This window comes from Eleginops maclovinus, chromosome 6 (genome assembly GCF_036324505.1).
Source record: "Eleginops maclovinus isolate JMC-PN-2008 ecotype Puerto Natales chromosome 6, JC_Emac_rtc_rv5, whole genome shotgun sequence".
Lineage (NCBI taxonomy): Eukaryota > Metazoa > Chordata > Actinopteri > Perciformes > Eleginopidae > Eleginops > Eleginops maclovinus.
The window spans coordinates 19,743,942-19,764,355 of NC_086354.1; the positions used below are offsets into that span (position 1 = coordinate 19,743,942).

General features: G+C 39.5%; 2 protein-coding genes across 3 annotated transcripts in view; one reads left to right on the plus strand and one right to left on the minus strand.

Moving 5' to 3' along the window:
• Positions 1 to 129: 129 nt before the first annotated feature.
• dcaf8 (DDB1 and CUL4 associated factor 8) lies at positions 130 to 7,822 on the minus strand. Its single transcript, XM_063886845.1, has 13 exons — positions 7,599 to 7,822; positions 7,049 to 7,122; positions 6,869 to 6,964; positions 5,991 to 6,646; positions 5,254 to 5,394; positions 4,695 to 4,789; positions 4,227 to 4,337; positions 3,975 to 4,105; positions 3,469 to 3,576; positions 3,085 to 3,215; positions 2,774 to 2,893; positions 2,306 to 2,422; positions 130 to 2,186 (listed from the first exon to the last, which is right to left on the minus strand). Exons 2-13 carry the CDS (start codon positions 7,083 to 7,085, stop codon positions 2,079 to 2,081), a joined length of 1,851 nt encoding a protein of 616 aa, XP_063742915.1. The 5' UTR covers positions 7,086 to 7,122; positions 7,599 to 7,822; the 3' UTR covers positions 130 to 2,078.
• A 2,247-nt stretch (positions 7,823 to 10,069) lies between these two features.
• The window catches only part of LOC134866606 (guanine nucleotide exchange factor VAV3-like), a 40,381-nt gene continuing 30,036 nt past the window's right edge, over positions 10,070 to 20,414 (plus strand). The window contains exons 1-5 of one of the 2 annotated variants that reach the window (XM_063886840.1): positions 10,070 to 10,439; positions 14,018 to 14,134; positions 18,981 to 19,039; positions 19,306 to 19,371; positions 19,883 to 20,000. In XM_063886840.1, coding sequence (XP_063742910.1) covers positions 10,236 to 10,439; positions 14,018 to 14,134; positions 18,981 to 19,039; positions 19,306 to 19,371; positions 19,883 to 20,000 — 564 coding nt within the window. In that variant the 5' untranslated portion in view covers positions 10,070 to 10,235. The remainder of the gene's footprint in view (positions 10,440 to 14,017; positions 14,135 to 18,980; positions 19,040 to 19,305; positions 19,372 to 19,882; positions 20,001 to 20,414) is intronic. The other variant, XM_063886841.1, reaches the window with a different exon arrangement.

Below are 20,414 nucleotides of genomic sequence, written 5' to 3' on the forward strand. Positions count from 1 at the left end.
AGATAATTCTCCAACTCTGTAAAGTGAAAATGTGAATTTACAACAGCCTGCAAAACTGGTAACGGCAAAAGGTTTCACACATTATTTGTAGGTCGATAAATAAAATGAATATAACACGAGACCATGAAATGACAACAACATCAAGAGCACTGTCTTTTTGTTTATTGCACTAATCGTACATATTTCCAACTTAACTGATGGAACGCAATATTAGGCAGTGGTGGACAAAAATGTTCATCTAACGCCTTCTGTATACAAGATGCCAAAAATAGCCAGTGGGAAAATCTGGATAGAACCGTCTCGAATGATGGATTAAGATCTAGAAAGGAAATACTTTTTTGCATTTTCTTTGAACAAGAAATAGAACCTGTAATACTTGAAATGACAGCTGATCTGTTCATAACAGAGGGATGCCATTCATAACAAAAAAAAATAGAACAAAAATGGTGCCTCAAGTTATTCTTCTCTTGATTTTAAAAGTACTTTGTCCTCATATAGAATATAAACCTCTGCATCAATACCAATCAAATGATTTGATATCTTTTTATTTTTTTTGGAGTCGAACAGCATTTGCTAAAGATGTTTTTTTTTTTTTTTTACAGTTTTAATATATATTTATATATGTACATAGAAATGCATCTAACTAGAGTTCTCATAGAAAATGAGAAAAGCTGGACTTTAACGCTCTCACACAACAAGTGACTGGCAAGAACATTGACCCCCCCCCCCCTCCTCCTCTTTCCTAAGAAGTGGTGTGCTTGCTTCAAACACAAGACTTAGTTCAAATGTTTGTCTAATAAACGTTGTTGAGCAAATTATTTGAGACTGTCAGCGTCACAGATGGATTTTTGGGAACCGCATGGTTATTACTCCAATCTCAATTGTCACAGTTCTTCAGTTGGGATTTAATCCAAGTTGATTGTTGCTTTTCATAATTCCAGATCCTGTCATTATCCTATGTGCATTTGCCTCAACATTTAAACTTTCCTTTCAAAGATGGAGAGCGGGGAGGAAGAAAAAGGAAGGAGGAGGAGGAGGAAAGTTTGGTTGAAGCAAAACAAGTCTCCTCTTCCTCAGTCGAACTATTCTTAAGTGCAAAAATATCTCCCCACTCAAATAAATCAATAGAAATGAACTAAACTTCACTGTGGGGCCTCCAATGAAGGATACAAGCGCTTTACCCCCCAAAAAATCACACTCAGTGCACGTTTAGTCTTTGTCTCAAACTAAAAGCATCCCTGATTCAAAGTGCACTCAGTCGTGAGGGGGGAGGGGGGTGATGCAGAGAGGAGGGGGAGGAAGTAGAATGTCTGGTGATGCAGCATGTAGGGATTTAGTAGTTCTCTGGGGGGAAATGGAACTAGCTGCACAAGCTCAAGGGCCAGAAATCAATATGAGACTGGGGCGATGCAGTGGGAGGACACTGGGGTTTCCCTCCATGTGTTCAAATCTTAAAGGGAGTCACATTTAAGGGGATGGTTTGAGGGTACCATTCTACTCCCTGCTGACCCTCCCTCAGACAGCACAGAGAGCTCCAGAGCAAGAGGTGTGTTACTAAGAGAGAAGGGATTGCCTGCTGGTGATGTATAGCTTCCTACAGGGTACCTAAAGAAGAGGTGCTTGCTGCCATACATGCACAGGACATTGTTCTGGGGCGAGGCAGAGCTGAGAGATAACGTATAGACAAGCAGGGGGGTCCAAGTGGCTCGTAGGGGTGTAAGCACTCACTAAACCTCTTTGTACAATTCCCCCAAAAGTCAGGATTCTGGAAGTGTGTTTATAGTCTTTAGTCGTTATTTGCACACTCACAACAGCTGGGAAACCAGACGTTAAGCATCTCTTCTTCAAAAGTATGTCAAAGTAAATGTGTGTTTTATCTCTGTAAGTTTGTATGTGTAGGAGGAAAAACAAAAACAAGTCTGTGGCTCGTCTGTGTTTGAGTATGCCAGTGTGTCAATAGTGCTTGCTTATGTGCATCAATTCAAGGGCAATAAAGTATGTATGTATGTATGTATGTATGTATGTGTGTGTGTGTGTGTGTGTGTGTGTGTGGGTCTCAGTATGTGTGTGTGTGTAGCTCAGGAGGACATGCACTGGACGTTGTCAGGACCTCCCTCCTCTTCATCGGAGGAATCCGGAGAGCTCCACGACTCGTCTGTGTCTGCGTCTGCACCCTCGCGGCGGGCCTGTATCCAGACAGAGAGATCAGAGGAACATGTGACTTTTACGGGCTGATAGAGTATGCCAACATACTCTAGATTTCCTTCCAAAAGATCAGATGAACTGGGGTGTTTTGAGTGTTTACCCTCGGAGGCCTTCTGTTCCTCATGTGTCTCATCAGGAACCACAGCAGCTGGGTGTCGTACTGGTCGCCATGACGAACACTGTCCCCATCACGCTCCCGCTTGTTCTTCTTCATCACCTTCAAAAACACAACCAATAGGTGTGAATATGGGGCACAGGGGCGTGCATGAAGACCATACATGTACTTCATACAAATTGTACTTCTTATTTACAGGAGCGTATGAGGGTGTAAAAGACCCCAAATTAGCAAAGCTAGTTGTTTTGCAGTGCATTGGGCAATTATAATTGACGGTTTAGGTAAATGTACCCTGATTTTCACTTTCAATGACTGGTTAAAACAAATGAGTGAAACTGGATATTTAACATATATAGGATAAAAGGAAAGAAGTGGATAAAATGTTTCCACAACCAAGAGTATGATAGAAAATAACATAAAAAGCAGAATGAAATATAGGGCAGAATAAAGTACCTCTTTCAGACCCTTGAGTCCAGTGGGGCACTCCGCTGTGGGGGCCCACAGTTTCACATCATGGTCCAGCCCACTAGTGGCCATGCCTGGCAGGTGGGGATGTGGCTCCAAACAGTTCACCTGTTGAGGGGAGAGCAAAAATGAGATGAAGATTGCGATAGTCTTAAAGAGAATATTCTTGTCCCAGCAGCAAAAAGCTTACTCTACTGCGGAGGTCATACAACCAGGTCCAAATAAAGGGATTACAGGGATTTGCCAAGGTATCTTTGAACCCAACAACACATATACGTTATTATCTGTCTTTGACTCACCACTCCTCCCCTGTCTCCCTCCATAAACTGGACAATGCGAGCAGAGTTCTTGTCCCACAGGTAGATGTGTCCGCAGTCACTGCCGCTGACCACAAACTCACTGCATGGCCCGTAGAAGTTCACTCCTTTCACTGTGAGAGAAGGGTAGATATGCAGAGTCAGTCCAACTACAATCATTTTACAGTCCCGCAGTATAGATTCAGGTAAAAAGTACCCCATATATACACTTCTAAACAGCCAAATCGTAACAGCAGGAGTTATTGGTTAACAGGTAAAGGCTTCTGAAGTGGGGCCATAACTGATGTGGTTGATTTTAGAAACTATGGTCTTTAAGCAAAAGGTGCATCTGTAATGCTTGCTGTAATTAGGGACTGAATTTAGCACCTGTAGCATTATTGCGGTGTCCCTTGTATCTCCTGCGATAGTCTGCCCCATCACTGTGGTTGGAGTCAAACAGGTAGATGTCTTCGTCGTTGTAACTGGCCAGGAGCTCTGCAGAGAAAAAACAGGTGCAATTCAGTTAGTTAGGTTTCTACTAAAGCAAAAAAAGAGATATAAATTGGACTTAAGTAGATTCCTGTAACTGGCTCTAAACTCGACGTTACTGATGTTCTGCAAAGACTAGAGCACATGCTTTTTTAGAATAGCCCTTATCCTGTTTGAGTTTCACTCACTGCACTGTGGCTGCATCAGTAGGCTGAGAAGGGCAGAAATTGTGGCATTTTCAAACAATAAATCAAGAAAGTATCAGGTAAAGGGGTCATTTTTAAAATATATTCCTTAATATGTTAATTAACAGAATGCGAAAAAAAGGTACAGATCATCAAAATACGTTAAATATAAACAGTAAAAATAATTATGTAGATATGCTAAAAACATGTTTTTTTTACCTGTGCCATCGTGGCTGTACACGAGGCAGGTTATGTTGGTTTTAGACTCACTGGATACCAGATGTGAAGGACAAAACTTCTTCAGAACGCCATTGTTATCGTTCTCATTGATCTTCCTCTGGTCATAGATCCTAAAGAGGGTGGGAAAAAGAGACGGTGAGAACAGAAGAAATACATTCAGAAGTGACATCTACAAAACAGAAAAGAAAAATACTAAATATTATGATACTTTTATCAAAACCTGCCTCATACCTCACATACTGATCTCTTCCTCCCACAGCAAAGTGTTGTGTCTTTGCCGGGTTCACATAGATGGTGTACAGGCCCACTTTTTTATCCCCCTCCTTCACGGTCACCAGTTTACTGAAGATGTAAGGAGACACAAAGGAAAAACAGGTATTAGCTCTGGCAAGCGAAATCATGAAGATGTATTTCAAACGCAGGAAAACTGACAAAGAGAAGGTGATTGAATGGAGGATACAAACATGGAGTGAAAGCATGTTTGTGTAATAACACTACAAACATGGTTGAAAAAAGGCCATAGTTATATTAATACGTGACACTGCCTTAACAGAAATCAATACGTAGGAGTGTATTGTGTCATAGTTTATGATAGTGTCCGGATCTATTGCACCAGTCAGTTTGGAAATGTGACAGACAATCCAATACATGAGGTGAATGAATTTAAAGTCGGACCACTTTAATTACAGTCTCACTCACTTAGCAGGGCGGTCGAGACGCAGGTCAATACCAAACACCACAGCGTCCTCCCCCGCAGAAAGAAAGGAGCAGGGGGAGTCTGGCTCCAGGGCCAGCTGGAACAAAAGTAAGTAGAAACTAGAATAAGCGCCTTGAAGTTTTATGCCTTCACAAAAAAAGGTTGCAGTGGCAACCTGTCTTAAGTGTCTTCATAAATGTATCATATCATGTTGGAATTAGTCATCATTTTCATTCTTATGCTATGGACTAAAAACGTGTTTTGCAAGGTCACAGTTCAATTCAATGTAACTCACAGTTTAAAAATAGAAGTACCATCATAATGGAGATTTGTGAAATGGGACACCCCGATGATAAAATTCAGAATAGAGTCCTAGACACTAAACGAAAAGTATTTACAAACACATTTAGAATTGGACAAAACCTTGGCCTTTTCTAATCTAATCAGTTCGTCCTTGAGTCCAAGCGGAACTGTGTGCCAAACTAGAATAAATTCCCCTCAAGTGCTTCAGAGACATACTGCTTTCACACATCCATTCCCACATACAGTACAGACACTCACCTTGTGTGCTGCCCCTTTGTGCTGTGCCACCCGCTTGGTGTTCTTGCAGCGTTGTGTGGCAGAGAGTTCAGCCACTCTGATCTGACCATCTCGAGCGCACATGGCCAAGGTGGAGTCTCCACTGTGAGGCAGGAACTTCGCCTGTGTACATCAAGAGCAGGGGGAAGACTCAGCTTAAGATTCCAGCCACATTAGCCCAACTTAAATCTTCATCGACTCTATACAAGGTAATGACCCACTCTCATTATCAACTCAAAGTGTACCGTCATCCTTGCCTAGGCTGTTCGAATGGAGCATCAAGCAGCGACGGCGTCACCCTGATGCGCTGATCACTAATGTTTGGGTGCTTATGTTCAAATATGGGAAGGTAGAACTAATTGGAAAACTCTGAATAAAAAGATCAGTGTATGTTTTATAGTATTTACAATTTCATAGCATAATGGATGCTTTCTAATTGTATAGCATTTTGTGACCTGTGGCCTTTTTTGGGAAATGTTTATGAAGTTGAAAAGAGTTTAAAATGTTATTTTTCATAATGAAAATTTCCGGTATGCAAATGCCACCCCAGTCCCCTGGTAGAGGGTTGTGTCTTTAACCTGTCTGCTCAAAAAAAAGGTTAGTGTTCTTCCCCCACTGAACAGAACCAAACTGTTTTGTCCGTATGAACCCAACTGTCTCAAGTTTTCAATCTACCAGCTTACTCACTCATAAGAGGTAATGTTTTTTGCTTTCCTTACCTGAAAGACATTGCTCTTGTGGCCACTGTCAAACTCCAGCTCAGCACGGCGGATAGCCCAATCCCAGATCACCACTCGCAGGTCATCGCTGCCCGAAGCCAGGCGTGTGCCCGAGGGGTTGAAGTGCAGCGTGTTGACGCAACCTGTGTGCCTCTCCAGCCGGCCCTGCAGCTCTAGCCTCTGCACCAGACCCCGGGCTCCACACACGCGCCTCACAAACTGGTGTGAGTCCCTGCCGATCTCCCTGGAGCGAAGTGAGGGTATCGACCTCCATATAGGGCCACGCATGTCACAGAGCTCTGCTCCCAGCCACGCCTCCATAGCCTCATCATCATCGTCGTCGTCATCATCATCGTCATCTTTCTGTTCTTCTTCTTCGTCGTCATCATCGTCATCATCATCTGAGCTGGAGGAGTGATTGGTGCCGCCGACGCCGCCGGGTCTATTCCTCTTTCTGGCTGCTCTTTTCTCCTTTGCCCTCTCCCGTCGGCCTCCCTCGCTCTCTCTATCACCATCCTCAGTCAGGGAGTAAAGACCGCTTCCATCCATGCTGTCTGTGTCTTCCTCCTCCTCCTCTCCCTCTCGGTTTGCCCTTATCTCTCCTTCCACATCTGGCATAGGCTTGTCTCCAGACGCCTCTCCTGTTTCTTTGGGAGCTACAGAAATAGGGAAAGCCAGAGCCATGGAGAATTAGGTCAAGACATTTCCGTCTCACTGGGAGATTCAACAAAAGGTGCACAACTGCTACTGAAACTGTATCAATGTAAAGCCCCTAAGTAAAGATATATGCATTTAATTTAAGCAAAGTTTCTACCATATGAAACTGTGCTAAAACATACACTTTTAAAGTTGCTGTTAAACAACAAGAATGTGGATACCATCTTGAGATGAAGACTGTGTTTGTCCCTCTTTGCTTCCAGAGGCACCTTCCTCCTTGTGTTGATCTTCCCCTGGATCTTTTTCTTCAGAGCCACCTAGTAAAACACACTCAGATCAAGTAGCCGTGAAACAGTTAGTCAATATAAATAGTCAGTCTTTTTCTTGCACTGATCCTTTACCGTTCAGCGCAGTGGATTTGCCGTCAGGTTCAGCCATTCTGTGTCCTTTGTCGTGCGTCGCCCCGAGGGAGAACCTTCGATCGAAAACAATATTCGGGTTGTTATTGAAAGAAATGAACTTGGGCTTGAATTGAGATAGTAAACTACTTGTTTGCTTTAGTAAACCAACGTTGTTGCTTGCATTCGATAAGCTGTTTCCGCACTGTGCGCCGTGGGGCACAAGTAACCTGTTAGCTCTTCCAAACTAACAGCCAGGCTAATTTTAGTAACCAGTCCCACTGCCTGCAAACACATAAACAAACTTCCTCGCTTGGCAGCTGGCTCACAGGCCTGACTAATGTTTGCTTTTTAATGCATTTAAACAGTGCATTGTCCTCTACAGAGCTCGACTATCTGTCACTGTCGTCAGCTCATGCTAACTAGCCTGCGTGTTGCTAACACAAATTGAACCTAAATACAGCTGATTCCTGCTTAAGCACCTAACAGCTGGTTGTCAAAAGGAAGGCAGTAAGCGTTGCTTCTGCTTGCTAACTAGCATAGCATGCGTTACCTCTATTCGCAGGCCCGACGAGGCGTACTTCTTAGTTTAGTCCTAATCTTTATTGCAGATTTATGCTCTCCAACTCACTGCTTAGCAATTGAGCTAAGTGCCGTGATCCCCTTGGCGTAAATACACGACATTAGGAATGCGTGCATAGAGGGTTTTGCAAAAGACAGACTATAAAGCAAGCTAACTGCAAGGTTGACGGCTCTGTTTATGTTTTGACGCTTCTTTCTTTCTTTTTTTTTTTTGGTTCTATTTCCGGTTTCGTGCTTGTTTCTTTTTTTTCGCCGGAAGTTTACAGTACGATTACAAAATAAGACTATACAGATTTTTTTTTCTTCAAAGGTTTGAATTGTATATGCACACAGGCTACAATGTAGAAATGGCAATGAAAATCGTCAGTCCTGAGCTCCTCTAACAGTGCAACATAGTTATATAAGACATAAAACAATACAAAAATGACATGAAAATAGTGCAAGAACAGTGTAAAACAGAATAGTGCAGATCATGTTGCAGACCAATGTGCACGTAATGCAGATGAAGTACATCCAATGCTTGTGGTTCAATAAAATCAGTAAATCATACTTAAAATAATTGTTATAAAATAGGTAATAGAAATATAACTTTTCTCTTATTTGTATTCAACGTACAGGTTCAATCGTAACTTAAATTAAATACTCTTGCCGACTTACTTACCCAACAAATACGGATTTTTTTTTTTTCTAAATTTTGACCTCTTCTTCAGGTGGCCCTATATCGTCTTCTTTTTTAAAATCACAATGTTTGTCTTCCAATTGTTTTTCCAACTTTATTTTCATACTTATACAATACAGGTTTTTTTTCCAAAGTTGAACTTCCGGGAATTTTTTCAAAATGATCACTTTTTTACTGAAAGATCTGACTTTTTTTTTTTTTTTCAAATTTCTGAATTGTTTTCTAAATGTCGGATTTTGTCTATAACATTTTTTTATGATAAATGGGCATGGTGGTGAACTTGATCAAGCAATGTGACACAACAGAGCAGACCACAAGAGGCCAGTGACCTAAGAAGGCACCTCTCACTCAAAGCAGTCATCCCCTAATAGTTTGTAACTTCAAGCTTTGATTTAAAAAAAAAAGGATTTGGGGGCAATATAGAATGTATCCCCCTAACGTTGTCATGAATACAGAGACTCCTTTTTGTAGCCAGCCTCAAGTGGCCATTTTATGAACTGCATTCATGACACTTGGTATTCACCCTCTGTTTGAAACATTGACACTTACCTGTCTTAAACCCCCATTGTAAAGTAGCCTAGCAATGCTCTGAATAGCATGTGCGAAAAACTTGCTGCAAGTTTGCAGTAGAGCTCAAGCAGAAGGTGGCAGACAGGAAGCAGTATATTCTTATGTCCCAGCATGGGACTCTGTAGCCACATCTGAGTGGCTTGTTGAATCACATGTTTTCTGACATTGGCAGCTCAAGGAAAAAGTGACTGGAGTGTCTTTGCTCAGAAATATGCAAAAGCAACAGAACATTTTTTTTTGTCATGATAGCCTATGTCCCCTAAGTAATCAAGAGAGCAAGTTTTTTTGTTTAACTTACTAACTCTTATAAGTTGTAGTTTATGAGTCAATGTCTGCGGAAACATCTGGCTCCCTCACTGAGGGCGAAACAAGATGGGATCCCTCCGCTTCCTTCCTGTGTTTATGTCGTGGGTTTAATGACAGCGATCCACAGTAGGCTACATCCCATGGAAGGAGAATGTCCTTCTCTCCATATTTGTTAGATCCCTTGATTATTTACTATCTTACTTATATAAAACAGATAAAAACCGTTTTCTCAGCTTCTCAAAGAACTGAGATTACAGACACCTGTCAAAACTGTTTATAATCCACATGGAATGTCAGCTGGTAGTGGGTGACTGAGGGATTACTGCAACACACAGTTTTTCATAGAATAAATAGATACACTGTTTTTGAATGAAGAAAAAGTACTGGAATCTTTAATGGGTTTAACTACGACAAAATGCACTTGATCACGTATCAACATTTATCGAGTAAAATCTAAATTTGCTAGTGGATCTTGTTTTATCTTTTTTTTCATTCATATGACTTTACATTTCCTATAGGCCTAGCGGTTTGGGATAGCTGTTTCAGACAAAACAAATATGTCTTACATCAATCATTTTTGGATGGGTTTAGGAATATGTGATGGGCAATAGTTTATTAAGCAATCGTTCAGAATTAATTGAAATAATAGATTTAATAAAAATGTTTTAAAAAACAATGCATATTAAAACCAACTTCCATTGACATTGTATGTGAAATTAATTTCAATTGCTGCCAACAGCTTTTAGAGCTTCCTATAAAGTTTTAAAACTTGATAAGCAAGGGCAAGGCTTACCATCATTGTACGACCACCTCTGTGGAAACAGTCTCTCTCAAGGAGGAAGGGGAAGTACACACATGCTGAGGGGGTTTCACCGCAGCTTCCCAGCTGTGCAGCGCGTCTAAAAGCTGCAGCTCTCCCCGCCCTCCAGAGGGCATGAAGAAGTTCAGTGAGACGAGTGGACGCCGCTGAGCACAGCTACCATGCCGTGCACAGGCTTCAAATAAGGACAAAGTTTACACATTCGGTACCAACCTTCTGTTTCCACCGACAACATGGAGTATTGGAGGCAGTGTGCGATGTGGCTAATCAGCTGCAACGTGCTGCCCGCCAACCACCGGGTGACTGCGGACACCGCGCAGGTGTTCGATCTGGCACAAACCCTGCGGGACGGGGTGTTGCTGTGCCAGCTGCTCAACAACCTGAAACCTCACACCATCAACCTGAAGGAGATTAACCTCAGGCCGCAGATGTCACAGGTACTCTTCAGCAGCTTGGTTCTGTGCTGGTAACGCGCGCAGGGGAACTGATAACTGCTTTAAAGTTAAATGAGTGTTGCCGGACATTAATAATAATAAGATGTACTTTATTGATTCCAATTTGATTTTAGCTTTCTGTCACAGCAGCATAGATAGGACATTGCACATGGATTAGTGGTAATTAAAATACAATACAAATAAAATAAAGATATTCCAGCAGTAGAAGATAAACAAAATATGCAAAACAGTGAATATATATCAATAATGAAGGATCTATATATTGAATGCACATATACATATACAGAATGAAAGGAAGTATGCTTGTCCACCCTATATCAAAATCCCAAATTGTAAACATTGAATATAATATAGACTGACACACACTATAATACAATTTACATTACATTAAATTAATGGGATTAACAGCATGCCAGAATAGGTCATTTAATGTTACACATCAATGTGAATTGATTTACTTAATAACCAGGCGCTCCAGAATCAATTTAGCCCTGTTAGTGGGAGAAATCAATCCAATGTCACTTATGCTCATGAACACTGACAGTAAAATGTGTTCTGGTTTGCATGACTTAGAAGGCTAACACAAAACTGCTACTTTTAAAGAAACAATAAGACTAAAGCAGTGACACATAAGGTCTCTTAACAAACCATATATAATTAAAATCACTGTGTGCATACCATTATTGTTTTTGTTAAAACGCCTCAAGCCAACACTTTGATAAAAATGTGCATTATTCCAGGGTTATTTAGAGTTTACTGTAGAGGTGTGAGGGGAGTTATTTTCCGTTCCTCCTGAAAGTCGTGAGGATTTGTAGGATAAGGCAAGCTTATGATCATTTTAAATCTGTGTTACTCCTATATTCAAGTCTAGAATTAGTGAACTTAAAGCCATCCTTTCTCCTATCGTGCTGTGTCACTCTAAGCATTTCATAAATATAATGCAACAAAGTGACCTCATTTGAAGATCTAATATGGACAAATCTTCCCGTCTACTTCCTCTAAATATGATAGATTCAAAGCGATTCATTGTTTAACTTTCTATGTGTGTTTTTAAATCTTACTTGAAGCAAATGCAACTCTCTTTTTGCCCCTATGAGACCTACGGAAATGGTCCCAGGCTGAACCTCTGTTCACCTCTTTACCCATATTTTTTCTCTGTCACTGGAGAGTCCTGATAAAATCCAGGCTTTGATCCACCCATTTGTTAGGGAACCTTTACTACAGTATGTGTGTGCAGCGGCTTTTAGGTGGCTTGCAACTGAGTTTGTAACTATGTGTAGTTAGCCAATACGAGACTTACTTACACTTATAAATAGTATAAAACTACACATTTGTAAAAATCCCCGTTGTCTTTAATAAAACATGCACTCATTTTTTACTTGATATAACTAAGATCGTTGTTGATATGCAAGTAATCTCCATTTAACATAGTTTGGTTTCAGACCACTAACAATTTTCACAGCTTTTTGTAATGTGTTATTATAAGAACAAGACTTCCTTTTGCTGGTGATCACACCTTTATTAAGTCTTCTTCAGTGTAACACATATGACACATTGATTATCCAGTCAGGATTTTAACACGTACGATTCCAATTAATCTTAATCTTACACACACCGTTTTGAGATGAGTAGTGGGGTGTGATCATTTCTTACTGGACCGGACCTTCATTAAAGATGTGACTGTATTTTTATTTGTATGCCTGAAATGTTGCCTCACCACAATTTTTGTAAAACTATTTAATCAGTTTTTAATTTTAAACTGCCATAAATGAATGCAGGCTTGTAGTCAAAATTACTTTCCTTGCCCAGAATAATCTTAGCTTTCATCAAAAATAAAATCCCTCCTCCTAGTAGGGCATTACATTGTGCTCTGCGGTATGAACTGCTGTTGTGCATGTGCTCTGTCAGTGCACGTCAACTCGTCTCTTATCTTCTTGATGGACAATAAGAGTAAACCCAGGGCATAATGTCCTGAACAATGGCCAGCCATAGCCTGCAGCTGTAGGCCATATGAATATGGTCGAGAAAGGCATGTGTGTCAGTGAGCTCCAGATTTTAAATGGTCCTTTCTTTGTGCCCCGCTGACCTAACATCTTGGAAATGGAAATAAGGGAATAAAAGTAATGTACTGCAGGATGAGAGTGCAGTGTAGTGAAGTGAAAATGCACCCAGACGTGCTATTTTTCCCATTCTATTTGTGAGGCCTCAGTTCAAATAAAAAGATATGGATTGTGACAGTAATATTCTTATGTGTGGATAAAAGACCCTCAACATAACCTCTGTTTTTGTTCTATATTTTTTTCATATAGACAGGATAAGACAAGAGACTTCAGCAGCAGAGAAATTCATGCTACTAAACATCAATACATCTGAGCACAAATGTGATAATGACTGAATTAAAAGATGTGCGATACAAGATAATCAGAAAAGGGATTTCGACTAATCACTGCAAAAGCGAACCTTCCTTCAATCATTTTACTGTACCAAGAAAGATCTGCACTTTAACGTTGTAGTTTTTCTATCCTTGAAACCAAGAATGCGGTGTTTATTCTCAAAGAAGATGAGAGGAAAGTGAGTAAACACCAGCACTGTGACTGTAATCAGGAGTAAGAGGCTGATGCTGGTGCAAAGCCATCATGTTCATGCACTTCCACCGCAGACTAACAGGTCCCCGGGGCGGGGGGCTGTGGAGTGATTACAGGCGTCTCCACGATGAGCTGAAATGATAAAAAGGAACCTATCTATCCACAAGAATCCACTTTGTATTTTCTGCACATTTACACATACACTACACAGTTCCTAGTTTAGTAGTATCACTTACTAATGTGCAAAAGGGCGAACGGTGCGGGTCCACATGTTTATAGCTTCTTCACTGTTGGTTAATACTATTTGACTGATTGAACCAATACCAATTATCTTTGTGAATGAATGTACCCACTGAGACACAGATGCTTATTAGGAAGTGACACCAAAAGAGCACAAACTTACAAGTGGTTTCCTTCCACATGTGAAATATTTCGCTTTCAGTTTCAGTTTGCTGTGTTTTATGTGCTGTTCACCTTCACTTTTACAAAGTCGACTTAATGTGCTCTGTGCTTGCATTATGGTGTTGAAATCAAATGAAAGGGTAAATTCTTCTAAATGACAAAAAACATAATTTTCAGCAGTCAACACTAACCATGCAAAAGGAGTGTGCGCCTATTTGTGACATTTAAGGTATTACATTTTATATTTAAAACAGTTAAGAGCAACATTTCTTTCCATAAACAATACAATTGTTACTCTGAGAAATCTATAGACTATGTTGTTATAATCTATAGAATATGTATGATTCAGTAGATGAAAAGGACCATCATCTTCAGTATAGTATATTTGTAAAATATACTTTATGTAGCTATCCCACTTTTTCCATAAATAATTGTTGAATTTTTGATGTCTTATTTATAATTTTTCAATGCTGTGTGCACTGAGAAATCTGACACATTCAAGTATTCAAAAATACATTGTGGAGACCAGGAATATTACAAAATTGATTACTCTCAATTTCTTTCTCTCTGCAGTTCCTGTGCTTGAAGAACATCCGCACATTCCTGACGTCTTGCTACGAGGAGTTTGGGATGAGGAAGACTTACTTGTTTGAAGCCTTTGATCTCTTCGATGTTCGAGACTTTGGAAAGGTAAAACCCTCATCCATTATTCTGTCACAACTCGAAGAAACAGTCCACTGTCTTCGCAGCTGATGATATTCTCTATCTCTTCTGTTCTGCTCTTCTTTCCTCTATCGGCTGCCTTGTTCTCTGGTTGCAATGATTTATGAACGTCTTTAAGCTTCACAGGAAATCGCACATGTACAAGAACATACGTTAGAGTGAGCACAGTGTCTTTATAATTTATATGACTTCTATTACAGCTATTATGCTGACTGTCTAATTGATAGTATGTTTTACGTTTTTCCATTGTTCAGATGTTAGAAACCACATGGGTCAATTTGGTGACACAAACATCATAACTGTGTTGAAGTTCGCCTATCAGGGAATTTGTCATCGAAGCACTTCCTAATCGACAAAATCTTATGATGCCAACAAAAACTTCTCAGACACAACAAAATCAAATTTTATGGTCAAATTCGTATCACATCTGTTAGAACTGAGGGATTTTACTGGCTGTCTAATCGATTGTGTGTTTTTCATTTTTGCCATTGTTCAGATGATACAAACATCAAAAATGAGTGATAGTTTGCAAAACAGCAATTGTATTTTCCAAACTCTTCTTTCATAACAAACATGATGCAGTCTTGGGAGAAATTGTGAGAAAAAACTGAGCAAAATACTTTTCTTTATCATAGTTCATAAAATATCATAAAATCTTTGGTTTGCAGCTTAACAACAAAAAATAAAGGTTTCAAGGTTTCAAGGTTTTATTTGTCATATGCACAGCAGATACAGCGTATATGTTGGCAATGAAAATCTTATGTCGCGTGCTCCTCCAACAACTCAACATACATGGTGCAAATAACATAAATAAAATAGTGCAAAAGAGAGAAGAATATTTACAGTAACAACAATAAAGATTTGAGGATGTGAAATATATACATATGTGGAATACATTGAGAGTATTTAAATACTTTATACTGTTGAATGAGGAGGTATGGACAGATGCATATATTATGTATAGCAGATGTATATGGCAGATATGTATAATATATAGATATGCGTACTATAAACAGATATGTATGGCAGATGTGTATAATATATATATATATATATATATGTGTGTGTGTACTATAAACAGATGTGTATAATATATATATATATATATGTATGTGTGTAAAAAGATGTGAGTAGACATTCACAGAGGTCAGGAGTTCAGCAGTCTTATAGCCTGTGGTATAAAACTGTCATACAACAGAAAGGAATTGTGAAATGTAGATCTAGAAACTAGAATTTCAGTGAAATGTCATTTGAAACCTGAACATTATGCTCACACATTTAAATAACTAGGAAGGTTGTATGCAGTGTGAGAGAAGACCGTGTGATACAGAGCCAGTCAGTGTTGTGATGTATTTTCCTCTGAAGAAAACATTGCATGTGAGTGAGTTTCAATACTTGCCCTCTCATTGCCTGGTGTTGCATTTTTCTGGTACACTTCTTAAGGGATTGGTCGACTTCTTTTGATGCTGCATTTTTGTGGGAGCTGGTTTTAGTGTGAGTACACAGAGTTACCAGGTCAGTGGGTTTGTAGTGCGCTCCTCCTCGCTCGCAGCACAGGAGAATGATTTAACTGAAGAAAGCGCACTCGCTCTGAACCAGCCTGTTCCCACAATGCCCTTTTTCAGTGCATAAATTAGCTTGGAGCATCCTGAGTTGTCTAAGCATCTTGGTTATCCATGGGGGAAATATAATACGATTTCCATCTGAATATATTTTCTTTCTTTCCATCTGTACTGACTATATTTATTTGAATATTTGTTATTTCTAAAATACAGCACACTAAGTCAGGTGCAGTGTTACAATAGTTCAAAGGGGCTTGATTAAAAAAAAGAATATCCCTTAGGTAAATAATGTTATATTTTATTCTTTTAACTTCACTTCTTTTGTAAGAGCATCTCTTTTAATAATAGTATCGCAGGTGGTTTTAAAACTCCCTACTGGCAATTTGCGAGCAAGTTTCAATTAAATGAGATGTTCCCTTGGCAAAAGCTATATCAAAAGTCTTTAATTCAGGCAGTCTTATACATGATTAACATTTTTAATTCACTTGACTGCAGAGAATAGAAACTGGTCTTTGGTTTTCTCTATAAGTGTGTGGATTGCATATTGAGCTTTGCGTGTGGTTTCCCAAACAGACTCTCTTTTCTTTCAGTCCAGTGTGTTGCGCTCTAAAGAAGCTTCCAGTTAATCTGGCTGCTGGTAATCCCGTAGGGGAGGTGCTGCCTGTAAATATGTACAGTACATGCAAGCCACCCTGCATAATCTCAGTCATGTTCAAGATTTTTCCATCAGACAGACAAGCATCAGTAGTGGGAAGATTTTGCCGCATGTGTACTTTTTTTTTTTTCCTCATTAGTTAGGAATACGGGTGACTGCAGGTTCAGCGATTGGGTTGAATCGGCTCCAGGGAGGGTTGTTAAGCCAAACAAGAAATGCTCTTTCCTATTTTCCAGAAAACATCCAAAAGAGAACATCTCAAATCTCAGCCAGTCTAATCCACTGGGGTTGAGTTATGCCAAATCTGCCCGTAGACTAAGCATTAGTCCACTGAATAACTAATGAGAGCTCTCTAACCTACATTCCTCTGCAGAGTTACTACAGGCTGCACCCCGAGCTGCAACGCTGATGGCATGCAGCAGCCCGGAGGCCAAATTGTGTTTACTTCTTCCCTCAAAATAAAATGATGTCAACCTCGACCTTAGAAGCACAGTGTTTGCTTAATACATTTAAGTGTTGAAATAGGCTTGTTTTCTTCCTATAAAACAAGTAGTTTAATGTTTAGTTAATTTGTTCTCCCTTGCTTATTATTAAAGATACAGAAATAAAGTATGCAGCTACTGGCTGCGGGTGATTGGTTCAGCATAAACAAACAGGAGAAAAATGTAGGCCTGCTTTGTCTGAAAGAAACAAAATCCACCTTTCCTCTTAACTAACAAATGAAAACATTAGGAAACCAGCCTGCTTTGTTTTGTACAAATTAAATAAACAAAACACCTTTAGTTTGTGTGATGTTCTTAAAATTAGACCCTATTAGATGTGAATCACATTACATTTAATTTGGCTGACATTTTTATCCAAGGCATCTTACAATACGGGCAATAAACCATAAAGAATCAAACTCAGAAAAACAAAAGAAGCACATCTATTAACTTTAAATAAGCCCGACCATAGTAAGTGCGTTTTGATTCAGTCTGCGACGGAAGATGTGTGGACTTTAATGTGTTCATATATTGAAATGACTGCTGCTTTATCTAATTTAACTAATGAAGATGACACAAATAACTGTGAAACAAACACGCACATGTTAACTTTCTTCTGTTTTCTTTTTTTAAAAATGGTGCTCTGAGAATTTAAGCTTCACTTTCTAAACAGCCCACTCTCACCACAACGGTTGGACTTCATCTCAGCTTTTGGCTTTTTTCTAATGTCTCTCGTGGTTTAACCTGCCAGACATGTCAGTTATGAACATTTGAATATATTTTTTTATGTCGAAGTGTTTTACTATCTCTCTTGAAGATTTGATGTTCTGCTTTTTGTCAAGAGTTCTCTACTTAGCACTACATTTCTTTAAAAAAGGTTAAACAATAGTTAGTCCTGATCAGCATCATGAGGGTGTGACATTTGACACTGAAAGTAACACAGGTCTTGGCTGTCATTGGCTGTAAAAGCAAAAGCCAATGGGGATTGTGATGATGATGACTTTCTTGAATCAACTGACTGAATGTTATCTTTATCGGAGTATATTTCACTACCTAGCTGTGGAAAAGTTATACAGTACATAGCAAAAATGAAACACCATTTTAGTAAGTGAAATCATCCCACTTCAAAGACAGAACAAGATTTGTTTTGTTGCAGAAAGAAGAAATGTTTGACAGCTGTAAAGAACTTGTGAGGACGCAGAGGTCTTTTGTGGTTTAACAGCTTGTCTCTGGCACTACATACATGACTCTTTCAAGTCTCAAGCACACCTGGGTTTAGCCAAAGCCACAACATTTCACACAGGAAGAAGACATACGCTGCACATAGACTGGCTAGTAAAACCAATACCATCACCTATGCTTTCACCACGCTTGCAAATCCAAGAGTGTAATTTGCAGCATTACCAATTTAAACTTCTTCTTCATACCAGTGACATTAGATACGTTTTCTAAGGAATTCTATGATCCTTATCAAATTTCATGTCTCCTAAAGCAAAGATTTACTGCACTTTTGGAACTGTCAAAACTGAGTATCTGATTGGATAATTGATTCTTAAAAGCCCCAATAAAGGAACAAATCAAAGGCACCTAAAATCAGATTGCAGATATCAGAGGACTATAACTAATGTACTTGCTTAACCTGTCTGTTTTTGAGGTGTTTAAGGTTGCATATGCAGGAATAATAGAAAGTGTCTATCAAATTTCAAATGTGATTCTGATTCTATTTGATGGTAAGGATTACAAAATAATAATAAATCATAATTTAAGTGATTATTTCATTAATGTATCTGTTTAGTAGCACGCAGACGCCCTCTCTTTCTTTTCCTTCTTACACCTCCACCACCGCACACTTTCTGCTTTGATATCACACCCACACACACAGACACACACACACACACACGATCTGATGCAAAGGTGTGAGATTCCGAGGTAGCATGACCTGCAGACCATGCATTTCTTTCTCTTTCTGTATCACTCTTTTAGCTTTTTCTTCTGTTCATGTCTTGCTGTCATTTTTGATAATAATTCAAGTTTCGCCAAACAGAATGTACATCATTTACGATTTGACATAAAGAAAAGAAAACACAGGAATTACCACACCTCTTATTCCCCAGGTGATGGACACTCTATCCAAGCTCTCCTACACAGCAACTGCACAGCAAGGAGGATTCAAGTAAGTTATCAAAAATAAAACACAACTTGGATCTTAGTAGACATTTCATAAAGTTTCCGAGGTGTGATAAAAAAATCTGTCAACATTTTAGAACATTTGTTTTGGAGCACCTGAACTTTCAACAATGTTTGTATTTGATCTGCTGCACTAAAGCATATTGAGCTGTTGGTTGTGTTAATACCTTTAGAAGTTAAATCCCTCTTTGATTATATTTTCCTTCTAGTGATTTTTTTCTGTGCCTCACACTGCTTTGCTGTCATTTCCAGGCCATTTCCAACAGAGGAGAGCCTGAAAGACGAGGACATTTACAATAATCTGGAAGACTTGATTGAGTATGTATGAGGCTCCTCTCTGCGGGGCCATTACTGGTGTTGATAGAACGTGATTATTTTACTCTGTAGCCGAACGCGCTCTGCTCATCATCCCGCTCTCCGGGGCTCTGGACTCCCACATGTGTTGATAAAAGGCTTGGCTCCGTTTCTCTGTTACTGTCAGAGGGAACGAATGAGTAATCATGCATTTTTTTACCGAGCGCTTGCAAACAACCCACATCAAGGTCCTGGAAGTGTGCTGAATTTAGCTATTGATAGATAAGGGACTGATGATATACATCTAATATGAATGGAACAAATACAATATGTTTTATCTTATGTGACATTAGGATATATGTTTGCTTTGGATTGTGCATTATCCCTTTCTACAGTCATAAGTAGTTATTGTGTGTGTGTGTGTGTGTGTGTGTGTGTGTGTGTGTGTGTGTGTGTGTGTGTGTGTGTGTGTGTGTGTGTGTGTGTGTGTGTGTGTGTGTGTGTGTGTGTGTGTGTGTGTGTGTGTGTGTGATAGTGAGAATGAAATTGAAGGCGATGACGACTTGTATGCAGCGGTCTATGGTCTGGTGGAAGACTACGCAGGGGGAGAGATCTATGAAGACCTTATGAGAGCTGAGCACCATCCCCCATTGGTACTGCAATGAAAGACAGACAGACAGACAGACAGACAGACAGACAGACAGACAGACAGACAGACAGACAGACAGACAGACAGACAGACAGACAGACAGACAGACAGACAGAATTAAATATACTAAAATTACTAAGCATAATACATTTGGACCCTCTATTTATTCATCGGCTTCCTGCTGCACCTTATTGCTGCATGTGATTCATGCAGGAAGAAGTGAGCTCATGCTGCATTTAAAATACTGTGGTCAGCAAATAAGGTTTAAAAAACAAGAAAACATGTAAGAGTTCGGAAACTTGTTAATGTCATCTAAACAGATATTTATTTTCAGTATTCTGAGTGCATGTTCTGAATAAACTGACTCACATTACTGTATGAGCTATAATCAAATGTAAAGATAGTAACGTTTAAACAA

Coding starts and splice junctions, on each gene's coding strand:
- dcaf8 (XM_063886845.1), bottom strand. CDS start 7,085: ATGGCTGAACCTGACGGCAAATCCACTGCGCTGAACG. Junction 2,894..3,084: donor AGGGAGACAGGGGAGGAGTG/GTGAGTCAAAGA, acceptor TCCCCTCAACAG/GTGAACTGTTTGGAGCCACA. Junction 2,423..2,773: donor GACTCAAGGGTCTGAAAGAG/GTACTTTATTCT, acceptor GTGTTTTTGAAG/GTGATGAAGAAGAACAAGCG.